At 34.9% G+C, this 13,827-nt stretch overlaps 2 protein-coding genes across 2 annotated transcripts in view; both read right to left on the bottom strand.

Moving 5' to 3' along the window:
* Positions 1–7,515, bottom strand: part of f2r2.1 (coagulation factor II thrombin receptor 2.1) — a 24,816-nt gene extending 17,301 nt beyond the window's left edge. The window contains exon 1 of the mRNA XM_056446408.1: positions 7,425–7,515. Within this exon, the coding sequence (XP_056302383.1) occupies positions 7,425–7,482 (58 nt within the window). The 5' untranslated portion in view covers positions 7,483–7,515. The remainder of the gene's footprint in view (positions 1–7,424) is intronic.
* A 648-nt stretch (positions 7,516–8,163) lies between these two features.
* On the bottom strand, positions 8,164–13,578 carry LOC130214565 (proteinase-activated receptor 1). Its single transcript, XM_056446320.1, has 2 exons — positions 13,394–13,578; positions 8,164–9,954 (listed from the first exon to the last, which is right to left on the bottom strand). Exons 1-2 carry the CDS (start codon positions 13,464–13,466, stop codon positions 8,846–8,848), a joined length of 1,182 nt encoding a protein of 393 aa, XP_056302295.1. The 5' UTR covers positions 13,467–13,578; the 3' UTR covers positions 8,164–8,845.
* Between the last annotated feature and the right edge of the window lie 249 nt (positions 13,579–13,827).

Below are 13,827 nucleotides of genomic sequence, written 5' to 3'. Positions count from 1 at the left end.
GAGTGTTTGTACTGTACTTTGCACCATCCTATCCAGCAATCCCCTGCCCAAGTAAACATGTTTTTTATTGCATGGAGTGGCATTAAATTTTGCCTAAATGCTTAATTGAGGATTTTCATCTGCTTAGAATGTGACGGATGAGTAGTGAACAAAATACTCATCCAAATGATACATTTATCACTCTTTCTGTGCATCAGACCAAAAGATAGGTGTACAAATCATCAACCATAATATGGTTCACAGCAGTAGTAGCATTCCATTTGATGACATACAAAGATCTAGTTGAAGTCTGAATTATTAGCCCCCCGTTTATTTTTTCCCCAATTTCTGTTTAATGGAGAGAAGACTTTTTCAACATTTCTAAACATAATAGTTTTAATAAGTCATCTCTAATAACTGATTTATTTTATCTTTGCCATGATGATAATAAATAACATGTTACTAGATCTTTTTCAAGACACTTTTCTACAGCTTAAAGTGACATTTAAAGGCTTAACTAGGTTTACTAGGCAGGTTAGGGTAATCAGGCAAGTTGTTGTATAATGATGGTTCGTTCTGTAGACAATTGAAAAAAAAAATTGCTTAAAGGAGCTAATATTTTGTCCCTAAAATGGTTTTTAAAAAATTAAAAACTGCTTCTATTCTAGCCGAAATAAAACAAATAAAGCTTTCTCCAGAAGAAAAAATATTATCAGACATACTGTGAAAATTTCCTTACTCCGTCAAACATCATTTAGGAAATATTCAAAAAAGAAAAGAAAAAATTAAAAGGGGGGCTAATAATTCTGACTTCAACTGTGTGTGTGTGTGTGTGTATATATATATATATATATATATATATATATATATATATATATATATATATATATATATATATATATATATATATATATATATATACATACATACATACATATATACACACATACACACATATACACACACACACGTATAATATATATATATATATATATATATATACATATATATATATATATATATATATATATATATATATATATATATATATATATATATATATATATATATATATATATATATATATATATATATATATATATATATATATATGTAAAGCATTTTATTATTTTAATTTAAAAATAAAATTTAAATGTTATGTTTTTAGTAATTTACAGCACGAGAGACTAATATGTACTGGGATAATTCCATTAAACAGCCACTTGGTTATCCCATAGCAGGCCCGTAGCCAGCCTGGTATAAGGGGTCTTTTTCTCAAAATGTGAACCTTTTTGCAGTTATTCACCTCATTTACAATGTATAAGATTTAAATACTGTATTTTAGTGACATTTTAAGCACTATTTTTAGTTGCATCAGCTTGTTAGATCGTCATTATAATGACACATTTATGGTACGAAAATATTTCCTAATGATTTAGAATAAAGAAAAATGAATAAATACTTATTTTTAAAATACAAATTTATTACATCATAAATCATTAGAAAAAATAGGAATCTGTTAAAGTTTTAAATTAAAAACTGTAGCCTACAAACTGGCCAGAACATTCAACTGTCCTCAGTCAGAATTTGGCTATTTGAAAAATAAAAAATTAAAACATATTAATAATAAAAGGGCTTTACAATTTTTCTAGCCTCTCTTGTAAAAAAGTACTCTGATTTGATTGAGAATTCATGGATAACAAAATAGCCAAATTAGTTTTCAAATTAATATTAATATAGGATTTTGCTTGGTCTTAAAGCCTTTTTCAATGGATTAATTTCACTATTTATGATGGCATAGCAGTCAAAATAAGACAAATGTATGGGACAAATTCTGGACCTTTGTCATTTAGGGGTGGGTCTTTCCAACTACCCAAACCACTCCCCTTGGCCATGGGCCTGCATAGTGACCATTAATAAGGTGGAGGAACTATAACGTCAATTTGTATGCAAAAACCCAGAGCGAGTTAGCATTTTAGCAGTTCTGGTTCCCTCGTCCCAAAGTCAATGGGTTTTTTCAATGGGACTTCAGTTAAATCGCTTAAATAAGGTTTGTGGCTAACACAAACTCAAGATACTTTCACGTTTTATTCTACGACATAAAACACATCAGTTACATCACACTTTTTTAAATCGGTGACGCTTCTTTAAAAAGACGGTTGCTATCAAGTTGCTAAATAGGATTAAAGGCGGTGTCAGAGACATTATACGTCATCAAGCTGATCTGGTCTGGAACGCAGCCCGCTTGCATTGGACATTTGGATTTGTCTGTTATTTAAGTATTTTCATGAATAGTATTTTATAGTTTATTGTATTTTTCTAATTGGGAATTCATATTGTGTGAAGATGATGCCTTCACTTGTGAAGACCGTGAAGACAGATTCATTTGTTGATCATTTATTTGAATTAAACGATATTATGGTGATACTAACAGTGCAGCCTGTCTCTTTCCTGCTCTCGGTAATGCAAACGTTTGAATAAATGTGTAAAAATACATACATATTATCTGTCATTTTAACATTTTTCTTTCTCTAAACACATTTAACTCTGTCATAACTGCAATATTTACATTCCTCCTTAAAATGTATAGCATATGTGACTGTATGGGCTGCTTTTCGCTGTAATTCGTGACAAAAAAAGAACACTGAATGTTGTTCTGTGTCCATGATGGAACTTGCAGTCATATAGACATGTCCCTCACGCCTCATTTCAGTCGTCTAAGGCAGTGGTTCTCAAACTTTTAAGCCAGCGACCCCCAATGTAAGATCGTCAAGAACTCGTGACCCCCCCCCACTACCAAAGCATATTCAAACAATAAAATTAACTTCTTTTAAGCTGTTCACAATATTTTACCTATATTTACTATACATTACAGGGCTCAAAATGAACATTTTTGCTTGGTAGCACTGGTGCTCCTAACTTTAAAATTTAGGTGCACCAGCCAAAATTTTGTGGCACCCACCAATTATGAGCACCATAACTACAAGTTTTATAAACATATTTATTGCATTTGAAATCAACACTAATCAAAACCAACAACAACAAAAAATATATGCATGCGTGAGGAAAATATGTCTTAATGAAATCCTGTTATGACAAGACAATACATTTTTAGAACATAACTGAGTGACCAAAAGATAATGGACCGCTCACCGACCCTGCACGCACTGCTTGACATGAATGAATCTGTTAACGATAACTGTGCTGTGTTCTCACGGATGGTGTCTGATATTGCACAGATGCTTTTGACATATACCTTATTATTTGCATACGTCATTTTAATAGCAATACCGCTCTTTTCATGAGCTGCAATATTAGTTTAATCTAGTGCAAGCCCTTTTGCAATCGTGTACGTGGTGTTAAATTTTACATATAGCTCCAACTTGCACGGCTGACAGCATCTGGCTGAAGGATGAAGGATTAAACGGAACCTCTCGTGCTTAAAATGTGTAGATGTGGCAAACAGTTACCTGAAAACCCCGTCCCACAGACTTTACAGAGAATGCTTTAACTATTTTCATTGCGGACCTTTCAGTGTCAACTGTCAGTGTTGTTTTCATTCTCATCTTCAGCGCTTTATATTTTCGTGGTTGTCGCTCCTGTCATCTGAAGGCAGGAGGCGTTGACTGAGTGAATGACAGCTGATATTAACCAATCTATTCGCGTTCGGTTCTTGAGCAGTGGGCCAATAAGAAGAGCGTGAAGTCGGGCAAGAGTTGCGGGCTGTGTTTACTGCAGTAAGTTGACATGACAACTGTTTTAAACTGTTCCTGAGCGCTGTGTTTCAAGTGCAAAGATCCATTCTGCTTAAATGTGTCCTAAATACTTTATGAATTCCTCCTGATATTTCTGACGTTTCCTATTTTTGTCTGATGGGGTCTTGCTCTTATGCTTTGTCAAAGTAGACGGTTCCGGTTTTCACATCCAGATGCGTGCTGTATTGATAACTAGCGAGATATTTGCTGCACGATGTTCCATTCCCTTTTTTTCAATAATCAGTAATATCTTTTAAAAATATGAAAATATTAGCTTTCACTTGTAATACTAAAAAATATACATTATAATCACTGAAAATTTCCAGTCATTTAAATCACTTTTAGGACCCCTTGAAATTATTGTGCGACCCCCGCAGGGAGACCCCCAGTTTGAGAACCACTGGTCTAAAGTACGTGGGCTGTATGCACGCGAGCGATACACTTATTTAATTATGTCTTATGATAATACCATGTAGGTACATTTACACATACAGTTTTAAAACTTTTACAACAACCGTAAAGCAAAACAAAATGTATTTGCCACGGGAAAACTATCCAAAAGTCACGTAGGTCTATGTGTTTTTGCGAATTTATTTGTTTATAATATATAGTGCGGATTATAATATAATAAATGGAGAGAGTAATTCTTTGTCATGAACTATATTTCGAAAAAAAAAGCTAGAAAAGTTGTCTGAATCAGGGTGGTGCTGACGTCACAGGCGAGCGCCCCGAAGGCACTGTAGTCTGTTTATAGCCTAATGTTAGCTTTTCAATTCTTGCGTTTGCATTTAAGATCCAAAAGTGCTAGAAGTTGTATTTTCGTGTGAGGATTATCCAGTTGGACAAAATTTGTAAGTGTAACGAACAGTGTTCTACACAGAGCTTGTTATTTGTAATCTTCGAAAAGCCTATGGGAAAATCCTATGGGGATTTTATCGAGGGAACCAGTTTTATGCTTTTTTTATTTTATTTTATAACTCAGATTTCTTTATTTTTTTTATTGACTTCAGTAACAAACATACAAAATCCAATTTTACACCAAAAAACACCATGATAGTAACAATGACAGTAACAGAACAGATCAGATAACACGAACACATAAAAAATAAAATAAAATAAAAAGAGAAACAAAAGAAAGAAAAAGTAAAAAGAAAAAACTAAATAAAAACTAAAATAAATTTAAACTGAGATACATCCTTAACACAGATACAGCAAGAGGAAAAAGTGACTAATGTATCCGTGATATTTCCAAAATATTTATCATAATAATCCAAGAATCTATCACTTTTCTTGTTATTAACCAATCTAAGAGATTTAATAAAAACATCAATTTCAATTAAAAAATGTGAAAAAGGTTGCGAATTCGAGATTTTTTGTTTGTGAATAAAATATTTTCCATACAAAATAAAAAAGTTAATAATGAAGTTCTCTGATATATCAGTTTTACCTTTATAGTAACGAATAATATCTTGTAGTTGAAATAGTCTGGAAGAAGCAATGTAATTACCTATATGGAGATATGAGCTATTCCAAAAGCTTTTTGTGTTTTCACATTGAAAAAAATAAGTGAATCAGCGTTTCGTCTTCAGTTCTACAAAATGTGCATGAACGAACCTCTTTTGTTTTATTGGGAATGCAGTATTTATGAGGTAATAGCCAGGCTTTTTTACAGTCTATTTTGTCAATGAAGGATGCCTAGTAAAATTTGCCCTTAGGAATATTATACTTTTTATTTTGAAAAATTTGTCGAATATATTTATTATTACATTTTTTGTCAGATAGACTAATTCCATTTAAGTTCAGCTCTGGTTCTTTAATAACATTTTCATTAAAAATTAAATGAGATTTTATAAGTTGAATTAGACCAAAAGGAATTGCTTTTTGCACAGCATTAAATTCTTTAAAAGGTAATGGAAAATTATAATTAGACATAAATTGTTCATAAGAGAAGAAGTTGCCAGACTTATCAAAAACTGAGAGAATCCCAATGATATTTCTGTTAAATCATGTGGATAGAAAAATAGATTCATTTCTAATTCTAATATCAGAGTTGTTCAATAAAATGCATTTATGTGGTGAGAAATTGTAGGAATAACACAATTTCTAGAAATGAAGAACCTGCTGGTGAAATTTTGACAGCGCAATTGGCAATTTATTAGTTAGATAATTACATTGTAAAACAAAAGGAAAACCTCAAATTTTTGTGAAAATAGAATTTGGAATAAAAAACCATAAAGAGTTAGGGTCTTTTAAGCATCTTTTAATCCAATTTAGGAACAAGTTTTATGCTAGCAGCCGATTAGCCTACAAGGTGACGTCATAGTTCATCCACTCTATAGGGTTCAAACTGGGATAATATTGACACTTACCACTACTTTTTTCAGGTTGGAGCTGGAATTCATGTATATGTTGCGATGTCAGTTCAATGTGCATCGTATTATCATCAAACTATTCTTGTTTACATCTTGAAGTGAAACCAGACTGAACTTGAGGCAGCGGTGACCTCGTCCGATAAAATCACTGCACAGACAGCATGACCGTCCTTTTAGGAACCGTAGATGGCCATGGCGTGACCACTGTAGTATAACTCGCACGTCTTCCTCGACTTCAGCCATCATTCCAACACAGGCGCGCGCGCTCTAACCGAAAGCGGGAGACGCGTCTCTGTAACAACCTCTCGCGACACAACCTCTCCAACGCGGCGCCTCGCGATATTTGCAAACAAAACATATGGATCATATTTATTATCATTTGACAACAACGGAGGAACACCACGAAATGTAGCGGAGTACTGATTTTTCTCTAATAATTTACTTGAGTAAGAGTAAAAGTACACATATTTAAATGTACTCAAAAAAGTACACGTACCCAATAATTTTACTCAAGTAAATGTAACGAAGTAAATGTAACTCGTTACCCACCTCTGAATATAATGTTAATATAAACTTTTTATGTGAATTTATGTTTTGAGTTTTTACTTCAAATGCCACATCCTTAACGCTGGAATTGCTCATAGCATTAAACAAAAAAATAAAAAGTATTGTACTGCTCTGTACTTGTTCATTGTTTAGACAGACAGAAAGCCCAGCCAGCAAAGCTCTTCTGTACTCGGGTCATTGCTATATGTGGTTTGTCACACATTGCCTTAAATGGGTTCATATCTCTTGAATTACATAATGTGTATTTACTCAAACTTAAGTGCTGGAATTTCTACAATGCTTCAGTTTGTGCAGTTAAACACTAAATAAAAATAAGATTAAATTTGTACAATAAAAAGTGAACGCAAATGAAGTTTCTTAGTGGTCTTAATATGACAATAAAAGTTTTTGTCACACTTATCAATACAAAATTGAGGTAATGTTGGTTTTATATTCGCATATTTCTCCTTAATAATATAATTTCAGAAAAAGCATTATTTGCAAACTCTAAATAGTGAAATGAAATCATATTAGCAGCCAACGACTATCAAAGTACAACATTGTTCACAGTCAGTTAAATGGCGCTAATGTTGTTTTGAAGTCATGATTTCTGACCGAATATTCAAAGTAGTGTGTTACAAATTGTCACTGTTTAAAAATGAATGGATGTGTGTGTATATATAAAACCAACTTTGCCACAATCAATACAATGCAAAAGCAAGATAAAAATAGGCCCATGTCAGTTTTAAGCATATTGAAATAACCGACTTACCGTGGGACGAGCATGCATGAGCAATTACAGCTAAAGACAAGATTGTTTTAATCCCCATGACCAGCTGTGTATTTCTGACTCAAGAAACTGGAGATGCAACGACTGAAGTCTAGTATGAGTCAGTGGTTCATTTGAATCTTTCTCACTGAATCGGATCAACCGAGTCAATCCGGAAATTTCCGAACCAAACCGTTTTCAAATGAACTACTCTATTTAGCAAGTGATTGTAAAAACAATTCCATAAGTATCAACAAACGACTCTTTTAAAAGTTATTTTTCTCAACTACAGACATTTCCGAGACTTAAACCTAAGTAAAACGATTAAAGTGATGAGTGAACTGCAGAGAGCATTTTGAACTGTGTAAATTTTGATGATTCAAAAGAACCGATTCGCTAAAATGTTTATGACAGACTGAAACATTTCAGTAAGTGTTTACTTCAGCATTATCTAAACAGTGTTATTATTCATCGCGTTATATATCACAAACATTTATAAATATTACATATTAAACAGATTTTAAATCCTATACTTTTATGTGTGCTAAACAACAAGTGTGTAAATCTTCAAGTGTGTAAGAGTTAGCCAATTAAGACTTCACAACTTGCTTAACAACTGTGTCATTCACTTCCAAAACTACTGAGGTTTAAATGGTATTTTGTGTCCTCATATGTATTCAAATGATCTCGCAGTCTTTATGATCAATGGTGTATCTTAATTTTATTATCTGATTTTGCACCATCAACGGCAATGGCCATACAAACTGAAAAGACTTCTATAAATGAGCATAGAAACGTGAATTTATTTCACTGCAGTACAGTACAAAGCATGGGAACCTTCAACCTTTCTGAAAACAAACATCTGCTTTGAAAATGACATGCAATTACAATTATGCTTTGTGCGTTATCAGCAATTAATAATGAGATATATTAAATAGATAAATAAATCGCTGCTTCTGTGCATCAGATCAAAAAAAACAAAAGGTCTAAAAAGCAACAATAGTTGAATGTAAAACAATTGAATTTAAAAAAAATTCATTTCACATCACAAGTTTCTGGATAAATTCATTTGAAGAGTTGCACCGAAGGCGGTGAGAGCGTTAAAGTTTGCGCTGGCCACCATGGTGACAAAACTGTCTGTCTTTACTGCACTGCCGGCTAAGACGCACCACACCGCTCCTCCCCGCGTATTGCTGCTGGCTCCCATTGAAAATGAATGACATCCGGCTACTTTGACACTCTCACTTTGACACTGTACAGTGTGAACACACAATTACACCTTCTGCGGCTGGAAGGGCATCCACTGCACTAGTTGGCGGTTCATTCCACTGTGGCGCCACCTGATAAATCAGGGACTAAGCCAAAGAAAAATGAATGAATGAGTTACACATGATATTTGAGGAAAAAAAGCATAATGAGGCACTTTAAGTTTCACACGTCGCTGCAGGGCTGGTTTTTAGTAACAGTCGCGTTACATGGGGTTGCTTTTTCTGCTTTTTCCTGCTCAGCACAGACTTGATTATCTTTCTGTAATGAGATGAACCATAATAGTACAGGAGAGGGTCCAGAAAAACACTTGCGCTCCCCAAACACACAGCCAACATGTAAGCAGCATATGATGAATTTCCCTCCCCATTTATTCCAGTAGCTAAACGAATGCAGTGATACAGCAAGATGCCGTTGGTTGGACCAAAACACACCACAAACTCACTCAGCACAGAAACAGTCATGATCACAGCTCTTTTTCTGTTGGATGAAGATGAAGAAATGCGGTCAGACTTTACTCTGAGCACATATATGATGGTGGAGTAGCTCACTAAAGTGATGACCAGCGGCACAAAGAAATACAGGCAGGAGAGGATGAAGAACAGGTACAGGTAAACCTGTTCTGTTGAGTCCTGCTGCAGCGCGTCATGACAGGTCATGCCCACATTTTTAATGGGAAATGTTTGTCTCATTGAGAGCAGTGGCACAGTACCAATGAGCGCCAGCAGCCAGACCAGCACACACACGCATGAGGCTTTCCTTGTGCTCCTCCAAGTTAAAGAAGCGATGGGAAGCGCAACGCCCAGCAGTCTGTCCACACTCATGCACATCATCAGCAGTATGGAGCAGTACATGTAGCAGTAATAAGCTGCAGTGAGCACACGACACGCCGCCTCACCAAACAGCCAATCAGAAGCGTTCAGCTGGTAGTGGATCTTCAGAGGCAGCAGCAGGGCGAAGAGCAGATCCACACACGCCAGGTGAGACATGTAGATCACAGCTGGTTTCTTTTCTCTGATCCTGCAGGTGAACGTCACCAAAGCAAAAGCGTTCAGAGGCAAACTGATGAGGATGATGATGATGTAGAAGGACGGCATGAAGCGGGTGACCAGCGGGCCTTTCAGGAACTCAACAGCCTCATCTGAGATATGCAATGAAGAATTGAGCTCTTTTTGGATCAGTGTAGAATTACTCAGTGTAGAGTTCAGTGCTTCTGTGAGTGTTTGCTGTGTAGGTCGTCTGTCTTCTATAACAAAACTCTCCTCACCTGTAGATGAACACACAAATGTACAACTCCATTAAAAAAAGTGCATGCAATCAGAGTGTTAGCATTTCACTATGCAGGTTTTTAGGTGATCTCTATTTGAAACACCAAACAGGACTGAGTATGAATGTTAAGTCATCTTCTCCGTCAACAAGAGTGCATCAATGATCATTATTGAGATAAAACGATATATGAAGAGTTCAGATGCAAAAATCTCTAAGTGCCATCTTAAATTTTCTTCTAAAAGAAGTTATTCTTCTCAGGCTCCTGTATGTTGGTTCAGTAGTTTGATGTTTATGGCAATCCGTATCCCGAGCAGCTACTGTGGTGGTCATGGAAGAGTGGAGAACATGAGACTGATTCCTGTGACACTCCAGGGACAGACGAGTCTTCGCTGAGGCCAGCTTCCAGCCTCCGCCGCTGAGACTGCAGCTCTGCACAAGACGTTTGGCCAGCGGAGAAATTAAAATGGTCATGCCCAACTGAGCCTGGTTTCTCTCAAGGTTTTTTTTCTTCACTTTCGCCAATTAGTGAAGTTTTTTTTCCCTCTCCGCTTGCATTGTTTGGTATATATAGAGCTGCGCATTGTTGGATTTGCTCTTCAATATTTGGACTCTCAGTAGTGATTATTAAACCACACTGAACTGAGCTAAACTGAACTGAACTTAAACACTACAAACTGAACTACACTGTTCCAATTTACTATGACCTTTTATGTGAAGCTGCTTTGACACAATCTACATTGTATAAGCGCTATACAAATAAAGGTGAATTGAATTGAGTAGTATTTTCCCTTGCTTTTAAAGTGGAAAAGGAACATAAACAAAAGGTAGCTGAAAAAGATTCACATTTTAGACAGAATTTTCAGGCGGCACTTAGGTTTTTGCATCTGAACTTTTCATATATACACATATATCTCTCTACACATATATACAGTTGAAGTCAGAATTATTAAACCCCCTGAATTATTAGCCCCCTTTTTATTTGTCCCCAATTTCTGTTTAACCGAGAGAAGATTTTCTCAACACATTTCTAAACATGATAGCTTTAATAACTCATTTCTAATAACGGATTTCAAGGTGACCCAAAAACACGACTGACCCTGCTGAGATATGGATGTGTTATTATGCCGTGACTGTTGCTCAGTGAAGTGATTGGTGGTTTTTAAAAGGAGAGTTGTTTTTCGTTTATTTTAACATCTCGATCACACGACATAATAACACATCCATATCTCAGCAGGGTCCGTCATGGTTTTGGGTCCCCTTGAAACATTTCCGTTGTGTTAAGTGGATATTTGCAAGTGTCGTGATTAATTGCAGCGCGTTTCTTAAGTTGTTTGTGTTATGAGAATTTGCAACACGTATGCTGTCAAATTGATGAAGTTCGTGGCTTTATTTGCTGGTGTTTTTTGTAATAGCATGTGCTTTCTGAAATTGCAGCATGTTAAGCTCTCTCTGCCACCGTAATTAATTTTATCCTGTTAAATATTTTATCATTATATTAAGTTTCATCATATTAAGGTTCAATGTGATATTGATAATTGCCATTTTTGTTGTTAACATTTGGAAACATTGCTCATTTTCTGCAATTGCTATATGAAAAATCTGTGGAAATAAGTGTCTGGGTATATAAGAAAAGAAAAGATATTTGGCAATTTTGATTTGCATTATGACATATTTTCATATTTTTAAAATTTGATGTTAGCATCAAAAATTTCATCATCATAGAACGAAATCACATTCGTAAATACATTTATTTAAATAAAAAGAAACTGAGAATTACTGTATTCTCTGTACTACAAAAGAGTCACAATAGAAACGCTATTGAAACTATTAAACTCTGTATTAGTTGATAAGTCTGGAGTACATTTGTAAATTTGTTATTTTTCCTTTTATATTATATTAATTAATTTTATATGTATTTTTCTCTATTTTTCTTTGAATAAATGATTGCAATATGTTGAACTAAGCATAAGTTGTCTCACAGTTAAGACTCCGCAATGTTTTGATTTTCACTCATAAGGCAAGAAAACACACTCTGTATACTTACAGGGTCTCATTCAACCTCAGGGTATTCCCCAATCACTACTGAACCATTCACTGTGTAGGTTACGCCTTTGCTATTAGCACTACAATGCCAACAGTTGGCAGATGGACGGAGTCGAAATCTTGACAATCCGGTTTACAAATAGGTTATTTGCCTCAGGCTCCGAGTCCTACTTTCAAGTAAGCATCTAAGTGCAGTTTTTAAAACGCAAACTCTACCTTAAGTCTGTAAAGGAGCCATTCCTTCATACAAGCATTTATCAATCTAAGCAAAAAAAAAAAAAATTGAAATTGAAAATTGCTTTTCCTAACTTCTCTTTGTATCCAGAAACTTTAAGAAATTAACTTCATGTGACAAAACAGGAAGTACATAATTTAAAAGCTGACTTCTCTTATTTATATTATAAATAATTATTACTTATTTTAGATTTAATTTGACTATCTTATTTATAAAAAGGGGAAAAGTGGCTTTGAGGAGAGAAAAGACAGGGAAAAAGTTCTGAGTACTTAAGGAAAACAAAGAAAGTGAAAAGGCAGAAAAATTAGTTTGAGGAGAAAGAGAAGCTGCTGCTGTTGCTATAAAGCAGGGGTGTCCAAACTCAGTCCTTCTGGGCCGGTGTTGTGCAGAGAAATGCACCCCAGCCGTAAAATGCACCCCCTCATAGACTTTCATTAGCATTCTCAGTCTACATTTAATAAATAAATAAAAAAAACGTTAAAAAAGTTATTATTATTTTGATGTATAAAGCAAGGACAAGAAGTGAAACGCATTTAAAACGCACTAGGTTTACAAAAAAATGTAAAATAGTAATATTGACTATAGTGTCGCCTAAAATTAATCTTTTGGTGGGTTTTAAAAAGACATTTAGGCTAAATGTAACACATAAAATTGTTTTTGCAGTTTTAAAGTAAACCACACATTAAACAGTTCACTTAATCTCATCCGTATTGTACTTAAAGCCAAGCTATTTATTTATTTATTTAATTATTTATCATTTGTAAGATGAGGGTTCCACCTCAGTCACTCTCATTAGTGTCATAACTCTATTATTAAATATGTTTTTAAATATTTGATTAAGGTTAATAGATGCACATTTCAGAGGGGGTGCATTTTACGGCAGGGGTGCGTTTCTCGGCACAACACCGGTGTCCTGCATAGTTTAGTTCAAACTATCTTCAACACTCTTGTCTGAAGTTTCTAGTATACCCAGATAAAACTTGATTGGCTGGTTTGTTGGAATTAAAATATACAGGACACCGGCCATATAAAGTGGTCAGAAAGGCAGAGGAAACACTTCTCTTTCCTTATTAACAGTTAACAAGACGATTTTAATGTACACCAGCAAGACATTAACATAATACTTTATATGCATTCTGGAATGATGAACAGTGCTCACCTTTTGAGGAGACGCTGCATACATGTGCAATTAGCACTAAAAACGAGATTGTTTTAATCGCCATGATGATCATCAGTTGTTTTCGGGGATCTCCTGTTCCAAAGCCGACATGCAGAGACAAGCAGCCGGTTTTTAAAGTGGAGACGCGAGACGTCAGGTGGTCCGTGACGTCATCTAAAGTGACGAACAAAACCTTGAGAAATGATGAAACTGCTTTACCCAATACATCGCAAAAACAACTTGATAGTTACAAGTGTAAAGCTGAATGTGCATTTATGATCTATGAGGAAGTGGATGGAGCAGGGCAAACAATAGTACTAAGCAAACTTTTTCTTAACTTACAGAGAAGTCTAATGGAAGTTATAATAGCATGGGTAAATTGGTTGTTGATGGTAACATTGTGGACGACCCTAAGACTAGTTCTAATTTTTGTA

This window comes from Danio aesculapii, chromosome 21 (genome assembly GCF_903798145.1).
Source record: "Danio aesculapii chromosome 21, fDanAes4.1, whole genome shotgun sequence".
Lineage (NCBI taxonomy): Eukaryota > Metazoa > Chordata > Actinopteri > Cypriniformes > Danionidae > Danio > Danio aesculapii.
Note: the sequence above shows the minus strand (reverse complement) of the source record. Positions and strands in the feature narration are given on the sequence as shown.

Coding starts and splice junctions, on each gene's coding strand:
- LOC130214565 (XM_056446320.1), bottom strand. CDS start 13,466: ATGATCATCATGGCGATTAAAACAATCTCGTTTTTAGTGCTAATTGCA. Junction 9,955..13,393: donor ATGCAGCGTCTCCTCAAAAG/GTGAGCACTGTT, acceptor GTTCATCTACAG/GTGAGGAGAGTTTTGTTATA.